This window comes from Felis catus, chromosome C1 (assembly GCF_018350175.1).
Source record: "Felis catus isolate Fca126 chromosome C1, F.catus_Fca126_mat1.0, whole genome shotgun sequence".
Lineage (NCBI taxonomy): Eukaryota > Metazoa > Chordata > Mammalia > Carnivora > Felidae > Felis > Felis catus.
This window is the reverse complement of record NC_058375.1, coordinates 127420654-127445683: the sequence shown is the minus strand read 5'-3', so window position 1 is coordinate 127445683 and position 25030 is coordinate 127420654. Positions and strand designations below refer to the sequence as shown.

The 25030-nt window shown below is 36.4% G+C and overlaps 1 protein-coding gene across 3 annotated transcripts in view; it reads left to right on the top strand.

The window, feature by feature from the left end:
• Positions 1 to 25030, top strand: part of DARS1 (aspartyl-tRNA synthetase 1) — a 64062-nt gene that overhangs the window by 16576 nt on the left and 22456 nt on the right. For all 3 annotated transcript variants that reach the window (XM_011285210.4, XM_011285212.4, XM_019838057.3), the window contains one exon: positions 265 to 367. In XM_011285210.4, the coding sequence (XP_011283512.1) occupies positions 265 to 367 (103 nt within the window). The remainder of the gene's footprint in view (positions 1 to 264; positions 368 to 25030) is intronic.

Genomic DNA, 25030 nt, shown 5'->3' with positions numbered 1-25030 from the left:
TTATACAATTTTTTTGAAATTGGTGATTTGCCTACATTCTTATAACAAACATGTTAAAGCATTTTTGTTACTCTAGTGGGAACTTGGGTTTCTTTAAAGCTTGTCAACAGTATGAGTATTTTGGCTGTGGAAGCCGGATATGTGTGTTTGTGTCTAATGTGTGTTGTAAATTTTGGCTCAATTTTAAAGTAAAACATTTTTCTTCTTTGTAAAACCTGAAGTAGCATGTCCTTAATACACTTGTGTTCTTTCTCTCTTATTCAGGGAAGCAATGTTTCTTAGTCCTACGTCAGCAGCAGTTTAACGTCCAGGCGCTCGTGGCGGTGGGAGACCATGCAAGCAAGCAGATGGTTAAATTTGCTGCCAAGTAAGTAAGCAATTATATCCTGTTGTCAGAATAAACAATGGTGGGAACCAAGACTCCCAGGGGTTTGGACCATTTTCATACATTAACATCAATGCTTCGTTTGTTTAAAAATGTAGTTATTTAAATTGTCAGTTCAGTATTGCTGAATACATTAAACTTACAAAAGAGAAAATATGGAGCACAGGCTTGAAATTCATTTGGAACTGCTGAAGCAGCACTCTCTACAGACAAGTCACATTTACTTTCAAGTGGAGTAACAAAAAGCCTGGCAGCCTCAACATAGCAAAGCAACTTTATTTTGTTGTGTTTGTTGAGCTTCTTTTCCTCCCTCCCTCCCCCAGTTTGAGATTTGCATATTAAGCAACAAGTTTCCTAACTGAAAAATAAAAGCATATAAAATAAAAGAATGTAGTTTTGCAAATGATTCCCCCAAAGGAAGTAATTCAAATGTCATAACATGTTACAACTTTTAATTTTGACACCAAAACGGTTAAAAAAAAAAAAAGTAAAATCAACCCACACCCCGCCAACTCCCAACCCCCCAGCTCTTGCTGTCTGGCTCAGAGTTCCTGTAGAAATGCATTGTTTTGTTCAGTTTGCAAGAAGCAGGATATAGAGATAGTGTAGGGGTTGTACATGCTATAGTTCTAAAGTAATAATAGCTGGTAATGTGGCTCATTTTGTTTGTATGTTTTGATCAATCAGAATTTTATTTGCATGATAATGATTAAAGAAGACTTGGAAAATGGGCAGTATTTTCAGTGACAGAGTATAGGCACAAATGTTATATTTTTTCTATTGATTTTTTATCTCTGTTCTTTAGATGTAAACTTTCAAAGATGAGTGAATATAGATAGAATTATCCATAATTTTAGAACTAGAAAGAAACTAAAAAACAATCTAATTTAACATCCTAATTTATGCTTGGGCCCTCCCTGACTCCTCTGGCATAGTGTTTTACATGTACTGGATGTTCAGTAACTGGTGTCGGTTTAGCGATTTATTTACCAAATTTAATTTTATTATATCAGCAATATCTGCAGTCTGCTTTAAAAACTCCAGTGCTGTTAATTACATCAATTCACTGAGGAACTCAGTAGTATTTATAGTACTGGTACAGTAGCCCCACCTCACCCTGTCTCCCAGTCCTGCTCCCTAGAGACTTCCATCTCTTCTATCTGTATCTTTTGGTGATTAGGTTTGCTGATTTCATCTCATAGACTATAAGAGTGTATGCTTGTGGGGTACATATTCAGCTAGCTTTTTAAGGTCAGACTGTGTCCTATGAAGTGGGACATAAGTAAGCTTAGTCCCTAGAAATGAATTTTACACAGAGAATCTTCTCTGAATAGAGACCCTGCAAACTGTAGACATATATGCTAAATTATATTTAATACACTGGAAAATACTGGAGAAAAGTCAACTTAAAATCAACAGATAACCTTTATGACTTTTGTCTTTTACATATTAAATTGGTTTCTGAAAACTAATAAATGGAGCTGACAGTTTTATATAGAATATGTGTTTCCACTAAATTGCATTAATAACCTTAGTGTTACATTCCTGAAGAAAATATTCTAGTCTGAAAATCTTTTGAAAATCCCATTTACCCTTAGTAGTCACTAAGAGACGTTATAATGACAAAAGGACAATGGATTCATTTGATGTCTTTAGAAGTAAACACATTCAAATAGTCCATGAATAGTTATTTCTTATTATTTTGGATCTTTTCAAACTTCTGGGACTTGATGAACAGCAGTTAACCGTATCAGAGGTCAACCAAAGCCTAATAGCTAGCAGAGCTACTATGTCCTCACATAAATTAAAGAAAGACTTTCATTTAAATGATATAGTGTAAGGATGATCTTTTTTTTAGACAAGGCAAGAATTTAGATAACGTAGTCTGGATTTCATAATCCTAAAGTGGAACTCAGTCAAGATCTAGATGTAATTCAGCTTAACAGTTCATTTGTGACTTGGATTTTTTTTTTTTTTAAGCAAAGCACGGTATCTATTTTTACTTTCCTGCCCCCTAAAAAATAGGCTTTATATAATTAGTAATGTGTGGGAAAAAATGATTTCATAATAGAGCTATTGCAAATTATAAAGCCTTTGGCTGGTTATAGGCAAGTAAATGGAGCCAATTTTATACAATAGGCTTAACATGTGGTACTTTGGTTATAATTATTTAGCTTTTGGCACTACTCTTATGTTAAGGTGTCTAGCCTGAGTAAGTAAGAGTAAATGTGTTAATAACTTTTGCTACCTGGTGAAAGAGGAAAATTCTCATGACTAAGACTCTGTGTGGTAAAAAATGATGAGTTTTTTTTTTTTTTTTTTTATTGAAGTATAGTTGACACACAATGTTACATTAGTTTCAGGTGTACAACATAGTGACTCAACATCTCTATACAGAACGCTATGCTGACAGTATCATTGACTGTATTCCTTACACTGTGGGTTTAATCTCCGTCCCTTAGTCATTCCATAACTGGAAGCCTGTATCTCCTTCTGCCCTTCACCATTTTTTACCCATCCTCCCATCTCTCCACCCACTCTGACAGCTACCAGTTTGTTCTCTGTGTCTATGGGTCTTTTTCTGCTTCTTTTGTTCATTTATTTGTTCATTTGGGTTTTTTTTTTTTAGATTCCACATAGAAGTACAATCATGGTATTTGTCTTTACCTGACTTTTTTCACTTAGCATAATACTCCTCTAGGTCCATCCATGTAAAAATGATAAGTTTTTAATTTGTGTGGTTGATCGATCATTTTTTTTAGGAACATGATTTCATGTCCCTGATAGGTCAGTCAGCTTTTTTTATGTGACTATAGATTGTACTTCTCAGTACAGAAATTCTGATCTTTCTTAGTAATAGAAGTCTAAGACAGCATGTCATTTCTAATTTTTTTTAATGTTTATTTTTGAGAGCAAGAGAGACAGAACGTGAGTCAGGGAGGGGCAGAGAGAGAGGGAGACCCAGAATCCGAAGCAAGTTTCAGGCTTCAAGCTGTCAGCACAAAACCCGACACTGGGCTCAAACCCACGGACCATGAGATCATGACCTGATTCCAAGTCGGATGTTCAACCGACTGAGCCACCCTGGGCACCCCTAAGTCACGTGTCATTTCTGACAGACAGCCAGTATGATCTTCAATCAAAAGTGCTAATTCTTAAAGAAGAAAATCACAAACAGAAAAATTTTACTTTGAAAATTACCTGTTCTTTACATGAATAATAAATCAGGTGAAGTTGTAATATGAATTCTAAAGAACTTTCAGAACTTTTTTAGGAAATAGATGTGTTGGTTTTGTTCTTCATCCTTCAAAATCCTTTTCCTAAAAATTATGTGTACTTGCTAGGCTTATACAAACTATTTCATTTAAAATGAGTATTCAAAAAAAATAAAATGAGTATGTAGGGGCACCTGGGTGGCTCAGTTGGTTAAGTGTCCAACTTTGTCTCAGGTCATGATCTCACAGCTCATGAGTTTGAGCTCCTTGTCGGGCTCTGCACTGACAATGTGGAGCCTGCTTGGGATTCTCTCTCTCTCTCTCTCTCTTTCTGCCCGTCCCCCATTCGTGCTTTCTCTGTCTCTCTCAAAATAAGTAAACAGGGGCGCCTGGGTGGCTCGGTCGGTTAAGCATCCGACTTCAGCTCAGGTCATGATCTCGCGGTCTGTGAGTTCGAGCCCCGCGTTGGACTCTGTGCTGACAGCTCAGAGCCTGGAGCCTATTTCAGATTCTGTGTCTCCCTCTCTTTGACCCTCCCCCGTTCATGCTCTGTCTCTCTCTGTCTCAAAAATAAATAAATGTTAAAAAAAAAAATTAAAAAAAAAAAAGAATTGGCAATAGACTTTTAAAAAAAAAGAAAAAAATAAGTAAATAAACTTTTTTTAAAAATACAAATAAGTGAAATAAGTATTCATTGGCTCCATTGTGAAAGCAAAGATTAAGATAGCTCTCATGCACTTATCTTTGAGATCTTTGGTGAGCTGGCACTTCTGTAAAACAAGAATCTATAGTGTGATTTTTATTAAATAACAATAAAAAGAAATTACTCTATTTGACATTAACATAAGATAATTTTTATAACTTGCTGTGGTCTAATTATACTCACATATTATTGTTATACCATACTCCAAAAACCTTAAGGTCCCGAGGACTTTCTGTCCAAAATTTTACTAAAATTTTTTTGGGAGGATGGAGCACCTGAGTGACTTAGTTGGTTAAGCGTCTGATTCTTGGTTTCAGCTCAGGTCACGATCTCACAGTTTGTGAGTTCGAGCCCCACATTGGGCTCTGTGCTGACAGTGCAGAGCTTCCTTGGGATTCTCTCTCTCTCTCTCTCTCTCTCTCTCTCTCTCTCTCTCTGCCCCTCCCCTGTTTTTGTCTCTCTCTCAAAATAAATAAACTTCAAAAAATAAAATTGTTTTGAGAGGAAAGTCTTCTTTTTGTCTCTCTGAATGAATTTTCCAAGGCATTTGGCCTTTTTTATTTTTTTTTGGCATCTTTTTAGTGTTGTTCTTTGTAATTTCTGCCACATGTTAGTTGGGTTGGAACAAAAGTCCAATAATTTATTAAATTAGTTTTTTTATTAAAAATTTTTTTTTAATGTTTCATTTTTTTTGAGAGAAGAGACAGAGTACGAGCTGGGGAGGGGCAGAGAGAGAGGGAGACAAAGAATCCAAAGCAGCCTCCAGGCTCTGAGCTGTCAGCACAGAGCCCAACGCGAGCTCGAACTCGTGAACCACAAGATCATGACCTAAGCTGAAGTTGGACGCTTAACGGACTGAGCCATCCAGGTGCCCCTAAACTAGTTTTTATTGAGACATACAAATTCTTTTTGCTCTTTCCTGAAATCTATACTTGCCAGAGGTTTATTTTCCAGTGGTATTTTTATCTAAAATATTAAATGGCTTCCTGTTTCCAACCATATGCTTTGTTAATTCTGCCTGTTGATTCCCTCACTACAATGTTACTTCCCACTACTTCCCCATATACACTCTTCATATTGGGCAGATTCTCTGTATCTGCGATGGCCTCTCTTTCTCATATTTTAAAGTTTCGCTTTTATTCATTAAATCCTCTGTCTTTGTCACTTATCTTAAGCCCATGTCCTTCATGGTCCTCATTGATTGGTTTTTCTTTTCTTTAAGGTCCATAGATATGCTCTTAGAAGGCTGGAAGATTTTTTATTTTAACTTCAGTTTTTTTAATTTTGATGATTATCTTAAAGTTATATAAGGGTATTTTTCCATATCATTTTAAAGGCTAACTTATAGCAGAACTGCTGTGTGAATTCAGAACTTTTCATGTAGCATTTACTGTCATATTTACAGTTGTGTTCATGCCAGCTGAAGCCAGATGTTATCCGTGTTCTTTACTAATGATGATTTCACTGTAGTTTTGAATAGCTACATATGCTAAGAACAAGTTGGATTACTAGGTGGTACTTGATAGTTAAGAGGCATCCTGAACTTTTCTGTTGTGGACTTGGGGTGCCTGGGTGACTCAGTTGGTTAAGCGTCCAATTTCCGCTCAGGTCATGATCTCATGGTTCGTGAGTTCGAGACCCACATCAGGCTCTGTGCTGACAGTTCAGAGCCTGGAGTCTGCTTCGGATTTTGTGTCTCTCTCTCTCTCTGCCCCTCCCCCTGCTCATGCTCTGCCTCTCAAAAATAAATTTAAAAACTTTCTTAAAATTAAAAAAAAAAGCCTATGCCATTCAAGCAGATTTATGGAATCCTATTTTTGTCTATATAGGAGCAGCAGATCACTAACAGTATAATAGTTCCCATTGCAAGGAAAAATGTTTCTATTTCCAGTTCTGGTAATTACCATACTAGATACCTGTTTGATTCAGATTTCAATTAACAATGCTGCATTATTAACTTTCACATGAATAAGATAGTTTCATAAAATTATCAACTGATACTTTATTTAAATTGTCATTCTTGGATTCCTGTTTGCAGATTTTTGGTTAATTATGGGGTCTAATTGTCCAGAACCAACCTCAAACTTACCACTTTATGTAATGGTGAGCAGACATTTTTGACATTACTGATAATAAAGTAAAAGTATAGAAACAGATTAAATATAGAACTGGATCTGAGACTATAGCTCTACACAGTAAACCAAATGTCAGTAATTTAGTTTTAGCAGACTTTAATATTGTTATCTGAATTTTGTTATTTTTAGTATTTGTTTTCATTTTGTTTTAAAGTTCATTTTGATTTAAAGTTAAGGGCTGTATCTCATAGCTGCAAAGGTGACTTCCCTGGTCACTGAGGCAGTACATCCATGTTGCGATTACCTATAAGTTGTATATCTTTCTTAACATCTACTTAACATTTTTCATTTGTACCGTTCTTTCAAAGACTGTAATTTGGTACCCCCCCCCCCACCACAAATAAATAAAAATAAAGTTAAGGTCTATACACAGTGGAAAACAGTGTGGAGGTTCATCAGAAAGTTAAAAATAGAACTACCCTAGGATTCGGCAATCACATTAGTAGGTATTTACCCAAAGAATACAAAATACTAATTCAAAGGATATATGTACTCCGATGTTTATAGCAGCATTATCTACAATAGCCAAGATATGGAAGCAGCCCAATTGTCCATCAATTAATGAGTAGAGAAGATGTGGTATGCATGTGTGTGTATTGTATGTGTGTGTATACACACACACACACACACACACACATATTATACAGACAATGGAATATTACTCAGCCATTAAAAAAAGAATGAAATCTCACCATTTGCAATGACATGGATGGAACTAGAGGGAAATAAGACAGAGAAAGACAGATACCATACAATTTCACTCATATGTGGAATTTAAGAAACAAAATAAATAAGCAAAGGAGAAGGGGGAGCAAACCAAGAAACAGACTTTTTTTTTTTTTTTTTTTTTTTTTTTTTTTTTTTTTTTTTAAAGTAGGCCCAGTGCCCAACAGGGAGCTTGAACTCACAACCCTGAGATCAAGAGTTCCTGTACCGACTAAGCCAGCCAGGTGCCCCACAAGAAACAGACTCTTAACTATAGAAAACTGATAGTTACCCAAGGGGATGTGGGGGGGGGGGGTGTTAAGTAGATGATGGGGATTAAGGAGTGTACTTGTGATGAGCACTGAATGATGTAGGGAAGTGTTGAATTACTATATTGTACACCTGAAACTAATATTACACTGTATGTTAACTACCTGGAATTTAAACTAAACTTAAAATAGTTAAGGGCTATAAGCATATAGCATTCATACTACTTTTATATTTGAAGTTTTTTAAGTAATATGATAAAAGCGATTAAAGTGAGTCCCTGACATTGTTTATACCATGAAAGAGAGCCCACGTAGTAGTTTGAGAACCATTGGTCTGTGCCATGTTGAGTAGTGGCTTAATTTTTTACCATGTATATTTTGAACTTATTCTTGGGGTTTTGGTGAAGACAAATGTGTTCACAAAGTAAATAATTTAAACCATTAACTTTTACAAAGCACCTATGGGCAGCTGGGTGTAATAGAGAGCCAGAGAGTGCAGAAACTTGGCTCCCCACTAACTAGCCACATGATTTCATAAATTGTTTTCTGTATGCTAGTCTTACTCCATTCTTTACAGCTCAGACCCTTCTTTAATAAACATCTTTATTTCCATTTGCCTGGGAAATATAAAAGTCTGAGACTGAGTGATAGTACTAATTCATTAAAATTGAAGTTACTCGACATATAAACCAAGTTGTACCTACCCCAGAATTGGAATACAGATTTTTATTATCAAAAGGTAGTTCGTTATTTTTAAAACTACCTAGATAATTTATGCTTTGGGGGTGCTGTTTTGAGTTAACTAGTAAATATATGGTTTCTCATGTTTGGGAATTTTGAATTCTTTGCCTCAACGAATTGTATATTTAATTTACATCATTGATGCACTTTATGTTGGTGCATTACTTAAAGAACTAGTGTGTAGCTACTTTATATGTCCTTTTTTTTTTAACTAATCTTTTATTACACCTTTCCCAAGATTTAAAAATTATTAATTTGAATATGGGTAGTTATGTAGATCTTGTGGGGCACACTTCTCATTGAGTAATGTATTAGTAAGATTCAACAAATTATTTCTGACAACCAGAAAGCTAACAAATTTGTTGCCAGTTTTGCTATAAGCCTTTCATATTCAGATTTTTAGGTTTGTTGATATAAGAATATGTAAATATGCAAAAAGAAAAGTTTAAAATAGTGGGTTTTTTCACCATTATTGATTTTGGGGGAAGAGGAGAAGGGAGTAATAGGAATAAGACGGGAATAGTTTTGAAAGATGAGCTGATAACTAAAATTATAATTGTGATCATCACCTAGCGCTCACCAACTCCCAGGTTTATCCCTATTACTGTTAAGTAACAATCAGCATATATTAAGATATAGGAATTCTTAACATATTTTAAGCCTTTAATATGACAGGCTGGTTTGGTAAAAGCACTTTTTTTTTCAAGTTTATTTATTTTGAGAGAGAGCACAAGCAGAGGAGGAGCAGAGAGAAGGAGAAAGAGAGAGAACCCCAAGCAGCCTCCCTGCTGTCAGCAGCAGAGCCTCATGCAGGGCTGGAACTCAAGAACCACGAGATCATGACCTGAGCCGAAATCAAGAGTTGGATGCTTAGCCTACTGAGCCAACTAGGCGCCCTAGTAAAAGCACTTTGAGGGTGTTAAATATGTGGTCCCTAAAATAATATGAAATAAAAGGTAAAAACCACTGTTCATACAAAGTTTATGCTGTTAACATTCCATCATTATCTTGGATATATTGAATAGATTGTGTGAGTAATGATGAGAAGTATACTCTTGAGTTACCTCTGTTAACTGGTAGCGTATATTTCTTAGATGAAAGGCCATGGAAGGTAGTCGCCACGCCCCCCCCCCCGACCCTAATACACACTCTTAGACTTTCATTGCACGTGAAGTATTATTTTTAATATTTAAGAAACAATCTGTAATTAAAATTCAGTATAGTGACTGTCCTTTCTTTATCTTGCCAAGCTTTTCGGTGGCAATCGTGAATTTTTATTCTCATTGGGATGCAATACATCAGAGTCTGATGTATAGGGAAATAACAGCAATATTAATAGTATTCCTTATAATATAACAATAGCATCAGTAATAATTAACTATTACTATCTTCTGAGCTGCAAAATGCCATACTTGCACTTTGTCTCTTGATCCTCACAGCAGCACTATGAGGTATAGACACTTTTTCTTTATGTCTGTTCATTTTTACAGTTGAGGAAATTGAAATTTAAAGTACCAGGTGTTTTGGCTAAGGTCTCTTGACTCTAGGGCTCACGCTCCTCCTATGTCTTCATGCTTCTCGGAGATAACCTAATGATACCAGTCTAAAGCTTAGAATAGCTCACTTAGAATACAACCTTAATACACTTAGAATACAACCTTAATGTCACTGAAATGTGTTGAAGACTGGGAAATGCTTTGTGTTTCAAAGTATTGCTTTTTCCTCAACAGTATCTTCTCTATTTTTTTTTTAAGCTTAGTTATTTTGAGAGAGAGAGTGTGTGTGGGAGAGGGGCAGAGAGACAGTGGGAGAGAAAGAATCCCAAGCCGACTCTGTGCTGTCAGTGCAGAGCCTGATGTGGGGCTCGAACTCACAAACTGTGAGATCATGACCTGAGCTGAAGTCGGATGCTTAACTGACTGAGCCACCCAGGTGCCCCTTAACAGTCTTTTCTAGAGTATGCAGTTTATTCTGGTATATTCTCAAGGAGTGGATACCTGTTAGGGTCCCTGGGTGGCTCATTTGGTTAAGCATTTGGCTCAGGTCATGATCTCACAATTGGGGAGTTCAAGCCCCACATTGGAATCTGTGCTGACAGTGCAGAGCCTGCTTGGTATTCTTTCTCCCTCTTTGTCTGCCCCTCCCCCACCCTCTCTTTCTCTCTCACGTAAACTTAAAAAAAATTTTTTAATAAAAAATAAAAGAATAGATAACTATTTTGTTTCTTGAAGGTGACAGTGACTTTTAGATACTGCCCCTGAGTTATTGAAAACCAAAACTGGAGAAAAATAATAATTTTGGTTTTAAAAGTATAACTGAGTAATAAAAAAGTATTTTTATGTTGAGTCATAAGTTAATGCTAAAAATAGTTCCAAAGGAGCAATTAAATTTTTTTCTAGTCATCATTAATACTAATGAACTTGTCTCTTCTGCCATAAAGCAGTAGCTGCCTTCCTAAGGAGTCACCCCATTGTTAAAAAGCATGCTATAAAAACAGTGCAGGGGAGGGTGGTAGTTAGAAACTAAAGAGTTTAATGTTTGCAAAGAATTATTTTTCTTGAATAATTTCAGTATGAAAATATTTGATAGCTATAATTATAAACATGAAATCTAAAATCCACTAGGCATATTTAATAACTGCATCTACTTTTGCTTAATCGTTTGTCTTTTTTATCATCAGCACTGCCACACAGTGCATCTTACACATTCTTAGCATCTTACTCTCACTGTGAGAAGTAAAACAGTCACTCAACAAAGCAACTGTGTGGTGAATGCAACTGATGTGGAAAATAAAACCGTAAATTCTGAATTTATTTTTTTTAATTTTTTTATGTTTATTTATTTCTGAGACAGAGACAGAGCATGAGTGGGGGAGGGGCAGAAAGGGAGGGAGACACAGAACCAGAAGCAGGCTCCAGGCTCTGTGTTGTCTGCACAGAGCCCAACGTGGGGCTCAAACTCACAAACTGTGAGATAATGACCTGAGCCGAAGTCGGTCACTCAACCGACTGAGCCACCCAGGCGCCCTGATAAATTCTGAATTTAAAATAAGAATTTATCCTTTACTGAGATTCTGAACACAGGAAGGAAATGGAAAAGTTTGGCTGGATAACTGATGCTGTTCCTTGACACACTGGGCTCTTTATTACACAGTTGTACGAACAAAAATCCTCTTGTAAAATTGCTCTGTTGTCAGCCGGTAGGAGATATTGGGACATTTGCATGTGGTTGTCCTTCAGGGTTAACTTTTTATAAAGATAGTGCTAATATTCAGTTCTGCTGTTCTGCTAATATAACAGATACTTTCCTAAAAATCACCATGCTTTGCAAAATTATGCAATAAAAACCTCAAGGTTTTGCGGAAAATGGGTTAATAGCACAAAGGTCAAAAACTTCATCAGTGACATAAAAAAAAGAACCTAATTTTTTTTAAATGTAGGTAGAATAGCTTGATACATGTCAAATAGTTGAGAAGTACATAAATAATACTATAATAAGTGTCACATTGTATTTTTTAATTGAAGTAGAGTGGACACACAGATGTTGCATTAGTTTCAGGTATGCAGCATAGAAATTGGACACCTCTATGCTATGCTCACCACAGTGTAGCTATTGTCTGTCACCATGCAATGCTGTCACAATACCATTGACTTTATTCCCTGTGCTCTTTCATCCTTGTGACTTATTCATTCTGTAACTGGAAGCCTGTACCTCCCATTCTCCTTCACTTATTTTACCCATCCCTCCACCCTCTCCCCTCTGGCAGCCATCAGTGTGTTCTCTGTATTTATAGGTCTGATTTACTGTTTGTCATTTGTTTTGGTTTTTAGATTTTGCATAGAAGAGAAGTCATATAGTATTTGATTTCTCTGACTTGTTATCAGCACTTTGTCTTACAAAAAATATACTGTTCTTTGTGGAAATGGGTGTCAGAGAGTTGCAGTTTATAAATCATTTTGAAGTGGTAGAAGGAAGGCTGTCTGAAACCTGAAGGCACATTATACCACCAAATGTGGCTTATAATATAGATGTTTGAGGTGTATGTGTTTTGAGTTCACCTGAGTACAGTTGTCCATACTGACCTTGTGTTTTCACTCATGAAATCTGACATAGGCAAGCACAGACTTCTCATTATGCTCACATTGATACCTAATATATCAGTTGTGTTGGGATTAATTCACATTTCAAAACAAGTATTACAGCTAACATGATGGTACTCTTTAAAGTTTGAGATAACTATGTTTGCCCAGTGAGTGGGTAAAAACATGGGTCTTATCTGTTTAATGGCTGCTGATGTGTGGGGTGAGGGAAAGAAAGAAGTGGAAAATTACTTCAGAGTTTCCAGTTTGAAACACTATGTGGAAATGACACCATCAATCTGGACTAAATTCCCAGGATGGGCTGGGACTAAACACGACCCACTCTCTCGAGCTGTGATGCGCTCACCTTCTCTGAGAGCACTTTGCCAGATAGAGTAGATACTGAACGGGGGTGGGGCTCTGTTTGCCATGAAGAAAAGGAGAGTGGGTTTGGATAGGCAGCTGGCAGTATCACCTAAGTTTGTCTTTGTTGAGTAAATTGGAGAGAAGTTCCAGCCTTTTGAGTTCATGAAGAGTCCAAAGACTGAAGGTTGTTTTACTCAAAGCCATTTTGTTTTTCTGGCTGACGGTATCCTGTCCCTCCCATTTTAAGTCAACTCATTCTAAATGTTTTTAGGTGTCCGTTTGGAATATGTTGGCCTTAAAATTCCTTTTCTTCCACTAGTTTATCATTGCTTTATTTCAAAAGCTCGCTTCTGTGGCTGCCGCTTGGATTTTGCCCCTTAGAACTTAATTTTAAACTCCAGTGGCCATTCTCTCTAACCATAATTTTCATCTTTTTACCTGTCCCATGTCTCTTAATCTTCTGTTGGACCTCATCAAGACTTCTGATCTTTTTACCAGTCTCCCTGTTTTCTCCTACTTCTTCTGTCCTCTTCTGATCTCATGCGAGCCATTTCCATTCCCAGAACTGCCCTCACTGCATCCTTATCCACTGTTCCCCCTTCTCTTTGTTTCTTTTGACCTGCCCCCCATAGATTGCTGATCCCATAATCTAACACAAAGGTTAAGGAGTAAATTGTGTATTTGTGACACAACAGTTGATTTTTATTCCTCAGCTGGGCCTAGTGGAATGTATTCTACTTTATAATGAAAATAAAAGTGTGTAGGCTGCCTATTTTCCTTGTTTTGTTGAACTCTTAAGTATCTTATTCCTCTTTATCCCTTGATTTCTAAGTATAATGAAAAAAGAAAAATTTGGAGAACACTAGGAGTTCCATTGCTTAATATATTGTCAGCCTTGTATTATGCTTAAAAACAGCACATGGACAGCAACAAATAAATTCTGGTGGACTCTTACGTAAATAAAGCAAAAATCCTTACTTTACTAATGCATTCACTTTAGAAAGGTAGCAGCTTAGTGAGTCAGCCAACCACCCATTCTGCTAGAATCTTTGGTTTGGAAAATAGCATGCTTAGAAATACGGCCATAAGATAAAAGCCATTTCTAATCCTTGGTTAATTTTCATACTGTCTTAGATCAGATCTTATATGTGAAATGCTTGCAATTATCTTTAGTACTAGAGGAGTGCCTAAGGACTGTTTATTTATTCTCAAGGTGTTTCCATTTTGAATAGTGTGCTACCCTGAGAGACTGGACATTTAAAACATGTGAACTCCTACACAACAAAGTGGCAGAAATAATGGTATTTATATGTTAATTCCATGAGGCCCTACATTTAACTCTATTCCCTCTGGCCATATACCAGGTGGAAAAAAGCAAGGAGTCCACTATTAAAAATATCAAATCAGATAGTTCCAGCTGGGGTTTCCCAGTCATTTAAAAGGCAAAATATGAGGTCACTTTTAATATCTTAAGTAGGTAACTATCTTAGCATTTACTTTAGATATTAAATCTGAAGTGCTTATCTTTCCCTTACTAACTAGATTATACCACTAGCAGTTTTTAGCTTTTGAATATATTCCTTAAGAGCAACATTGGCACTTAATATGAGGTCAGTTGCTTTCCCCACTTATCTTTTCTTAGGAATATCCAATTCATCAATATACTAATCTGAAAAGTTGACTCACTAATTGGATTTAAGTGCCACAGGACTCCTCAGCACATTATTTTAATCAATTTGTTGGAAGGATCAATTTTCTCATGGTTGAATGCATATAAAAATGAAGCAACTAAATGAGCTACATAGGGAGGTTGGCACATCTTATTCCCTAGAGATCTTTAAGAAGAGGTTCTTAATTGTGTATCCAAAATGGTTTGTGTTCCTTAAATGAATTTGTCTGGAGCAGGAAGATGGGATACCTATCCAGGCCTGTGTTTGTGGATCTCCATCTTAGGTTGACATTACTCTTCTAACCTTAGTATTAGTAGCTGGTGTTTAAGTTGAAGCAAGAAGTCATCCCTTTTTTTCTTAAAAGATTATATTTTATTTAGTACCATCTTAAAGTAATGAACAGAGTAGTCTTGTATTAGTTATGGTTGAGTTTTGTAAAGACAAAATGTTTGTAAAGGTTGCCCTAGAGGCCTTTTTGTATTGACTGCTATTAAGTACTACAGTGAATGTAAAACAGTGTTTAAAGTTTCAAGCTGAAGTTATAGTAACTACTGTAAAGGGCTATGGTTATTTTGAATGGCAGGGTTAAAGTTAAAAATTGAATTTTGGTATTTGTGCTTATATAAAACCCCTCTTCCCACCCAGCCTAGAGATATTTGGATTCTGAAAAAAAGGCTTTTTCAGACTGCTAGTTGTACATATAGGTGTTTTATTTTCTTTTTCTTCATATTAGTCATTGTGGTTAAGTGATTTATTCGTAGCTGGTGAGTCACAAGTGTGTTTTTCATTCTGTGAGTCACCTCACTGCATACAAGTTTGTGCATTTTCTTTCCTTTCTAGATCTTTCATCTAAAAATAGGTATTTTATTTAGTTGGTAAGTTGAAATTTCAGTTTGTTACATTAGCTTTTGTAACTGTAAAATATCAAATAATGTTCAGAGGAAATCTCACTGGTTTAGAAAACTTATTTAGTACCTCCTCTGGTCCAGGCACCCTACTGGGCTTGGGTATACAATGGCACATTATCACATAAGGAACTTAATTTGGGGAGATGGCAAAAATAGATTAACAACTGCATACAGAGACATGCTATAGGTGCTGTGGTGGAAGTTTGTGAATATATCATGTATTGTTGAGGCCCAGAGAGAGGTGGGCATGTGAGTACTCCTTGAGTATCATATAGATAAGTTGGTGGAGGTAGGCTAGGTCATTACACTGCTGTAGATTTCAACTCTATGTTTGCTTATTTTTGGAGAGAGAGAGAGAGAGCATACATGGGGTAGGGGCAGAGGAAGAGGGAGAGAGAGAGAATTTTAAGCAGGCTCCACACCCAGAACGGAGTCCAACATGGGGCTCAGTTTCACAACCATGAGATTATGACCTGAGCCGAAACCAAGAGTTGGATGCTTAACCAACTGAGCCACCCAGGCGCCCCTGATTGCAACTCTTTGAAAAACTGCATATAGATGGTTTATACTTTGTTGGATTGAGATACTTATCTATTGAAGGAGAAACAGAACTTTTACATTTGTTTTTGTCTAGTTCAACATTTGTTTTGAAAACTTTAATGAAGTGCTTTAAAATTAAAGTAGGTCTAAAATAAAAAATTCTCTGTTTATAGGATTAATTTCTAAGTTAAATATAATTTTAAGTAATATCATATTGTTTTATACAAAGATTCTGATGAACCTCTATTGAGGCTGGCAATAATAGCAGGACATTAAGATGCATCAGTGTTACAAGTGGATAGTACAATTCTTGGGCAATATGAAAACTATTTGTGAAGGGCCTGTTATTTCCAGTTGACTTCACATAAACTATAAAGGAATCTGGCAGCTCGTGAGCTTCTACAAATGAGAATGTATTATTTCAGAGTGAGCTGATGATGTATTCGGAGTATTTAGAATTTGGTGTAATTCGTTGAGTCTGTAACAGAACAGAATACTCTAGTGCAGTAATCAGTACATGATCTTACTGTTGTGTGATCTTAGGCTACTTACTTGACCTCTTACAGAGTCTAATAAGTTTTCTCAACTATAAAACGGTGGTAATGCCTATCTTGTAGGCCTTTGGGAAGTTTAAGTGAAGTGGTATATGTGTAAAGCACTTCACACAGGAACTGGAACATAAAAGGAAATTGGTCAGTGATGTGGGAATAATAATACTTTAGGTGTTTATATATATATAAATCAGTTTTGTTTGAGCTGTAAAAATGAAACTCTTACTTCTTCAGCATTAAAAAAAAATACAGAGGAAAGTGAACAAAACTACTGTAGAAGGACAACACAAAATTTATGAAGCATTGCATATTTTTTGCAAAGGAGAAAAAATTTGGAGGTGTACAGACCAAGTAGTAAACCATGATTATAAGAAGAAGAGGTTGGGTATATGATGGGAAAGTTAAACTTAATTTTAATGATTATTTAACATTAGAATTTGTAACAATAAATAAGTATATTCTTTTATAATAAAAAAGTTTTTGAAGCAATGTATAAAAAAGCGTTTCAAAAATAACTTTAAAACATAAGAGCAAACCCTGCCATTTCCCATCCTTCACTGGTAAGGGGCAGTTGGTGAGTGTGAATTGGAGGTGATTCTTCTTTGTTCTTCCAAGACAACTTGCTGGAGTCAGCACCTCACACTGGGACCCAGCAACAAGAGGTACACAAAGTACTTCTTTCCCAGATCTATTTCTCTATGGTTGAAATGCACAATGGTGATCTGTTTAACTAAAGTCATGTGCTGTTAAATACTTTTTCACCTGTGGACTGTACAGAAATGAAACTTTCACTGACGGACAGTAAATCACCTACCCAACAGCCTTTCTCAATGTTTGTGATTCTTGTTCTCTTATCTCAGTGGTCTTCACAGTATGATTTGCTCAAGATTATCCACTGAGAGAAAGAAAATAATTAAGCTGCTATTTATTTCCCTTCCTTCCTTCTATTATCTAAAAAGTAACAAAGAGTTTGAGTTTTTCTAATAGTTCATTTATAGATAAACCCTGGGCCTGTCACTTGGATAGCATCTCAGAAGGTCACATGTTGCATATAGTATGTGAGGTCCCTGAAGCAAGACTGCAGGATTCCAATAACAGAAAGGAGCTAACACTGGTACCCTAACTCTGGTTTACTTTGGCGTATTGTAACCAATTGCAGTTTATTGTGCTTCATTTTGGTTTGGGGGCATTATATTTATTTATTTATATGTATTAAAATGATAGACTGACTCCCAGAAAAAGGACAGGTGGCTTAAAAAACATTCAACCAAGGAGACCACAGATTGAGGATAAAATTTAAACATAAGCACAAATGAGAAAATGTTAACACTAACACATGTACTCTTAGAGTGAGATCCTTGTATCAGCTGCATTCTGCAGTTTGTTTTTTTTTAATGATAATCTAATCATATTGGGCAAGATGTCCGTGCTCCAAAATTGGGAATTATTGGGAAGACTGTGTAAAGTATGGATCTGCATTCACTGTAGCTAATTATGAGGCTTACCCTGAATTTACGTTTGTATAAGTATAATAACCTACATTTAGGATTACATGTATATAATTTTAAGATAGATAAAATATATACATATTGGAGTATGTACCCTTAGATTTTTTTTATTGATAGAGGACATCAAATTACCAAAAATGTTTGGAGACAGCCACTTAACCAATAGTTGATATATTAATTATATCTGTCTGTATTAATCCTGTATGTAAGGTTAATCTCTATCTGTATTAACCCCATAGTTGATATATTACTCTCTCCTTTTTGAAACATGTTACTCCTTGCATCTCTAATGCCACTCTCTTTTATTTACTTATTATTATTATTATTATTTTGTCTCCTTATTTCCCCCATCCAGAGTTCTATCATGATCTTTGGCATTTCTGACAGGTAGCAAACAATAGGTATAAATGAGATTGCCCCCCGCAAAAAAAAAAACAACTTATGTGACAAAACCAAGAAGTAATTCCAGATAAGTTGTTTTAAGATTGTTGTAGGCAGTGCTGTTTTTGAGATGTGTTTATAGTCCCTACAACCTTTCCCTGAACAGTCACTTTGAAGAAGAATTCAGTATTCACTTGAATGGGAGCACTTGGGTGGCTCAGTCAGTTAAGCGTCCGACTTTGGCTCAGGTCATGGTCTCACGGTTTGTGGATTTGAGCCCTGCGTCCGGCTCTGTGCTGACAGCTCAGAGCCTGGAGCCTGCTTCAAATTCTGTGTCTCCCTCTCTGTCTGTCCCTCCCCCACTTGCACTCTGTCTCTCTCTCAAAAATTAACATTTAAAAACAAATTTTTTTAATATTCACTTGAATGGATAAATTCTGCTGTTTGATATTAAATCAACCCTAATATTTCATAGTCAAATTTTGTATATCTTCCTTTAAATTTCTTTTTTTTTTTTTTAAGTTTATTTATTTATTTTGAGAGAATGAGAGCACAAGTAGGGGAGGGGCAGAGAGAGAAGGAGAGAGAGAATCCCAAGCAGGCTCCATGCCACCAGTGAGGAGCCCAACACAGGGCTTGATCTCAACAAACCACGAGATCATGACCTGAGCCAAAATCAAGAGTCAAATGCTCAATCAACCAAACTATCCAGGTGCCCCTTAAATCCCTTTACAATGCATACTACACAGTGGAGTTTTGCAGTGTGTATGTGATAAATACAAATAAACTTTCACTTACTTCAGAGCCCTTTTTTAGGATCAGATGAGAGCTTTGAACTCAAGCATTTTTTTTTTTAAGTTTATTTATTTTTGACAGAGACAGACTGTAAGCATGAGCTGCGGAGGGGCAGAGAGAGAGGGAGACACAGAATCTGAATTCTATGAGGCTCCAGGCTCCAAACTGTCAGCACAGAGCCAGACGCGGGGCTTGAACTCACAAACTGTGAGATTGTGACCTGGGCCAAAGTCGGACGCTTAACTCACTGAGCCACCCAAGCGCCCCTCAAGCATATTTTTTAATTTTATAAGTTTTTAAACTTCAGATTGTATTATTAGTCAGCTGTTGGAAAAAAAACTCCTATGTGACAAACCACCTTAAACTTTGTAGCATGATATCACTACCCAAAACCATCTACAGATTCTGTGCAATCCCTGTCAAAATCTCAATGACATTGTTTGCAGAAATAGAAAAATTCATCTTAAAATTCATGTGGAATCTCAGAGGGTCCTGAATAGCCAAAACAGTTTTGAAAAGGAACAAATTTGGAGGACTTACATTTCCTTATTTTAAAACTTATTACAAAACTATAGTAATCAAACGTATGTAGTACTAACATAAGGCTAGACACATAACCCAATGGTATAGAAGAGAGACCCCATAAATCAACCGTGGTATATATGGCCCATTGATTTTCATCAAGTATACCAAGACTTCTTAATGGGAAAGAGACCATCTTTTCAACAAATGGTGCTGAGAAAACTGGATATCCATATGCCAAACTGGATATATACTGTACACTAGAAATAAAAATAATTCAAAATGGATCAACTGCCTAAATACAAGAGCTGAAACTAGAAAACTCTTAGAAGAAAACATAGGCCAAAAATCTGTATGACATTGGATTTAGCAGTGATTTCTTAGGTATAACACCAAAAGCAGAGGTAACAAAAAAGCTAGATTAATTGGACATCATCAGAATTAAAACATTTTGTGCATCCAAGGGCACTATCAAGAGAGTGAAAAGATAACCCACAGAATGGGAAAAAATATTTGTAAATCGTATATCTAATAAAGAATTAATATCCAGAATATATAAAAACTCCAATAACTTATAACAACAGCTCAGTTCCAAAATGGACAAAGGACTTGAATAGACATTTCTTTAAAGAAGATATACGTATGGCCAATAAGCACATGAAAAGATGCCCAGTATCACTAGTCATCAGGGAAATGCAAAACAAAACCACAATGATATCACTTCATACCCATTGAGAAGACTGTTACCAAAAAAAAAAAAGAAAAGAAAAAGAAAAATAATGAGCGTTGGTGAGGATGTAGAGAAATTGGAACCCTCATGCGTTGCTGGTGGAAGTGTAAAATGGCACTGCTGCTGTGGAAACTATGGTGGTTCCTCAAAAAGTTAAACATAAAATTATCATATAATCCAGCAATTCCACTTTAGACAGATACCCAAAAGAATTGAAAGCAAGGCCTCAAACAGATACTTGTATGCTATTATTCATAACAGCATTATTCACAATAACCCAAATGGAAAACAACCTAAATGTCCATCAGCACAGGAATGTATGAATAAAATGTTTTATGTACATATAATGAAATTTTATTCAGCCTTAAAAAAGAATGAAGTTCTGATACAAGCTATAACATAGATGAACCTTGAAAACACTGCTGGGTGGAATAAGTCAGACGCAAAAGGACAGATATCATGGTTCCACATACCTGAGGTACCTAGAGTAGTTAAGTGCATACAGACAGAAAGTAGAATAGAGGTTACCAGTAGCTATGCTTGGGGGGAGGGGTGGAGTAAATGGGGAGTTAATTATTTAAATGAGTACAGAGTTATATGATAATAAAAAGTTCTAGAAATGGATAGTGGTGGTGGTGCCACTGAATTAAACACCTAACAGTGGTTACAATGGTAAGTTTTATGTACTGTATACTTTACCAACAGTAAAAAATTTTTTTAGGGGCACCTGGGTGGCTCAGTCAGTTGAGTGTCCAACTCTGACTCAGGTCATGATCTCGTGGTTCACAAGTTCAAGCCCCGCTTGGGGCTCTCTGCTGTCAGCGCAGAGCCATCTTTGGATCCTCTGCACCCCCTCCGGCCCCTCCCCCGCTTGCATGCTCTCACTCTCTCCCTGTCTCTCAAAATAAACATTAAAAAAAAAACTTTTTTAAAAACTTGGCAGCATACAACAATAAACCTTGATTTCTTGCTCTTATATTTGAGCTAAAGCTCAGCTCATCTAGGCTTGTTTTGAAGCTGTGGTTTGTGTCCTGGTCTGCTCCTTGTGTTTCTCAGTTTCCTTTTAGGAATGATCCTTAGGTATGATCTTATGGAGAAAAGCAGGAATGCTAAAGGGCAAGTTCAGCCACACAAGTGCATTTCAAACCTTTACCGGCATCATATCTACTGACATATAAACCAACTCATATGGCCAAACCCAAAGCCACAAGACAAAGAAGTACTTTCTGTATACTTTGAAGCCATGGCAAAGGTGTGGATGAATACTTACCATAGGGGAGCAAAGACTTGAGAGTAAGAAGTCAGTGCACTACAGAGATAAGCTAAGAACTTTAAAAATGTTTTGGCAACATTGAAGACTAAGGCATTACTCATTAGTACATTATTTTAGACTATGAAGCTTACCTCCTTCAAGTACTGAAACTGTTCTAACAGTTTTTTAACAGAATCTTTGAAGTCCTTTTTACACATTCTTCCTTTTTAAGGTTTGGGGGGGGAGGGGCAGAGAGAGAGGGAGAGAGAACCCCAGGGAGAGAGAATCTGTCAGCACAGAGCCCGACATGGGCTCAATCTCATGAACTGTGAGATCATCACCTGAGCTGAAATCAAGAGTCGGACGCTTAACTGACTGAGCTACCCAGGCACCCCCAGTTTTGAGTTTTTTTTAATGACAGGGCCATTACTATGAGCATCTATTTTAGTTTGTTGCTTTTTAGATAATATAGTTACGAAAATTGATAACAACTCAAGATTGATAACAACTACAGATAATAAAAGTGCCCCTGAGGTTATTGGTGAGGCCCTAAGTAGTAAACTATATGGCAGTCGTGGTAGAAAGATGGGATTTTATTCCTTCAGATACCTGAGTACTGTTTGTTTTTCTCCGAAGTTGCATGTTTTATAATTGAGTTACTCATACATTGTATCATTTGTTTAAAAAAAAACTTCAGGGGCGCCTGGGTGGCTCAGTCGGTTAAGCGTCCGACTTCGGCTCAGGTCATGATCTCGCGGTTCGTAAGTTTGAACCCCGCGTCGGGCTCTGTGCTGACCGCTCAGAGCCTGGAGCCTGTTTCGGATTCTGTGTCTCCCTCTCTCTCTGACCCTCTCCCATTCATGCTCTGTCTCAAAAATAAATAAACGTTAAAAAAAAAAAAGTTTAAAAAAAATAAATAAAAACTTGATAGCCAATCAAAATATTTTTATAAAATACTTGATATAAAGAATGATGCTCTTTAAAATTTTATTTTCTAAAAACAATTTAAGTTAGAAGTAAACTATTAGGGGTGCCTGGGTGGCTCAGTCGGTTGAGCGTCCGACTTCGGCTCAGGTCATGATCTCACGGTTTGTGAGTTTGAGCCCCGCGTTGGGCTCTGTGCGGACAGCTTGGAGCCTGCTTCAGATTCTGTCTCTGTCTCTCTGCCCCTCCCCTACTCGCTCTCTGTCTCTCTCTCAAATATAAAAAATAAAACATTAAAAAAAAATTTTTTTTAAAAGAAGTAAACTATTAAATTGATTGTTGGCAGTTTCTAGTGGATAACATGAACAGGATAGCCTTATTAGGGTATTTTTAATATCAAGGCTATAACTAATTTAACTTATTTGTAGAGTGACTATTTATAAGCAGGGTCAGAAGGGTGGTTGGAAAATGGAAGAGGTACAGAACACAGCACAGTAGTAATGTGTGTTGGGAGGTGGTGATAATAATAAAAATAGCTGACTTAGCTCTTCGAAAGATGTGTTTAATTTACTTCATCCATTTCTTCTACAATCAAATAGTTCCCAGGAGTTCCTCTGCTTTCCACCATGGATTTTTTTCCTGCCATATCCTCTAAAAACCCAAGGCTTTTAGTTGTCTGTTAGACATACTCCTCTTTCAAAATAAGATACAGTGGTATATTAGTTTCAGAATGTAAAGCTGAAACCTTAATAGGGTCTCTATATGATAGCAAACTATACTGTATATACTATAAAGTATTAAGCCATCTTAACATACAATATCAGTTAAAATCATATAAATTAGACTTTTTCTAAAAGTAGAATATCATCCTTCTACTAGCAGTAGCTTATTCAAAGATTCCTATCCCTCTTCCATTGACTCTAGTTATACACATACATACACGTAAAACCCTCTATAACCCTTTATTAATGCTGACTAGAAAGTTCTGGTCTGATTGTTTTCTACAAATTTGACTGTTTTGTTTTAATGTATTTTACACTGAATTCATTTGTGTCTACAAATAAATAAGGTTAGATGGATATAGATATGGATGTAGCTGTAGTAGGGCTAAATTATCCAAGGTTTTAAAAAATCATGGAATGGTGTTACTAGTATCAAAAGAGTAATAATAAAGAGTATTTAAAGAGTATCTGTTAACAGCGTATAGCTGCTAGGTATAATAAGAAGATAATACTGAGATTGGAAAGGCAAAAAAAAATTATAAGCATCCTCTCTATCTGGTTAATTCTACCTTCTTTCTGATTGGTTCAGTAGACTAATTTGTGATAGAAGTTTATCTTTGGCCCTAGTTTAAGAATTAAGTTAGGTTTTCAGAAGTCCTTTTTGTGAGTTGTTTGGTACTAGAAATGATGCTTAAAATGGTGGTTATTTTTTTCTCTAGCTCTTCAAGTATTTTATCATATAATATTGCTGAATTAAATAAAGTACTAAAGGTAGACTTAGACTTAGTTACAAGTCTCAGATCCTGGATAGAAGAAGCCATCTGGTACTTTTGAGGGAGAAAGAACATTTTGTTTTCTTTAATTGGACTGTTAGGTAGGGCAGAGTGTCTGATCACACCCCAGCTTTTTTTCTGAAAGGATATTAGCTTAGTGCTCAATCTTGAGAGTAGTTTAACTTGAGTAAGCTTGAAGAAGATTTTCTGACTAAGGAGTCAAGGGGATGACCCAAAAGGGCCAGGATCATAACAGGAATGTGGCAGAGTGGAGCTCTAGTTGGGGCCGGACAGGTTACTCAATGAAGCACAATGTGATCAGTAATGAAAAGCCTTCCTCATGGAGACGTGTAAGATAAGCAACAGAATTCTCACGAAGGCTGTATCAAGTTTACTCATGCAAACAGAAGTGACTGGTAGGTGGAAATCACACTGAAGGAAGATTCAGTGACCCTAGATTGCCAGTGTTAGAAAACCCTTTAACAGTATGCCACAATAAATTCTGAGTTTCTTCAATGCACAAGATTTTAGCTAGTAATTAGGTACTAGTTCTAGTGCAGGAGACTTAAGAGAGTGCAATAAATATCTATGCTGTTGGTTTGTTTTTTTAAAGTTGGTATCAGACACAATAGGATTCTAAGCAGTATGGTAAAGTGAAAAAAGGAAAATTTTTCTTCCTTTCTTCACCACTTTGCTCCTATTATCCTCATTTTGATCCTTTCCAACCCTGAGCAAACGTTCATTGAAACGGATTGTGGTGTTCTCGTGGGTAAAATAAGGATTGTTGGATTTCTGGAATCTTGTCAAATGGCACTACAACTACTAAGGACCCAATTCCTTATCAGAATAAATAGAGTTTTCCTGTGAAAGTTAAATCTTGTCTTTTTTTTTTCTTTCTCTTTTTTTTTTTTCTTTTGTTTTGTTTAGTTCTTGTCATTTGTTCTGCAGGATTCTAGGTTGGAACTTGAGCCATGAAAGGTTAATATAAAAGGTGACTGGGGCTTATGACATAGCAGATAAACAGTTGAGTCCAGAACAGATTTTCCTGATACATGTTTGCCCTTTGTATTATGCCAGCTGTGTCAGGAACTCCACTCTCTCCCAGTTATCTTGCATTTTTCTTCCTTCCTTCTCTTTTCACCTTACTTCAGCAGCT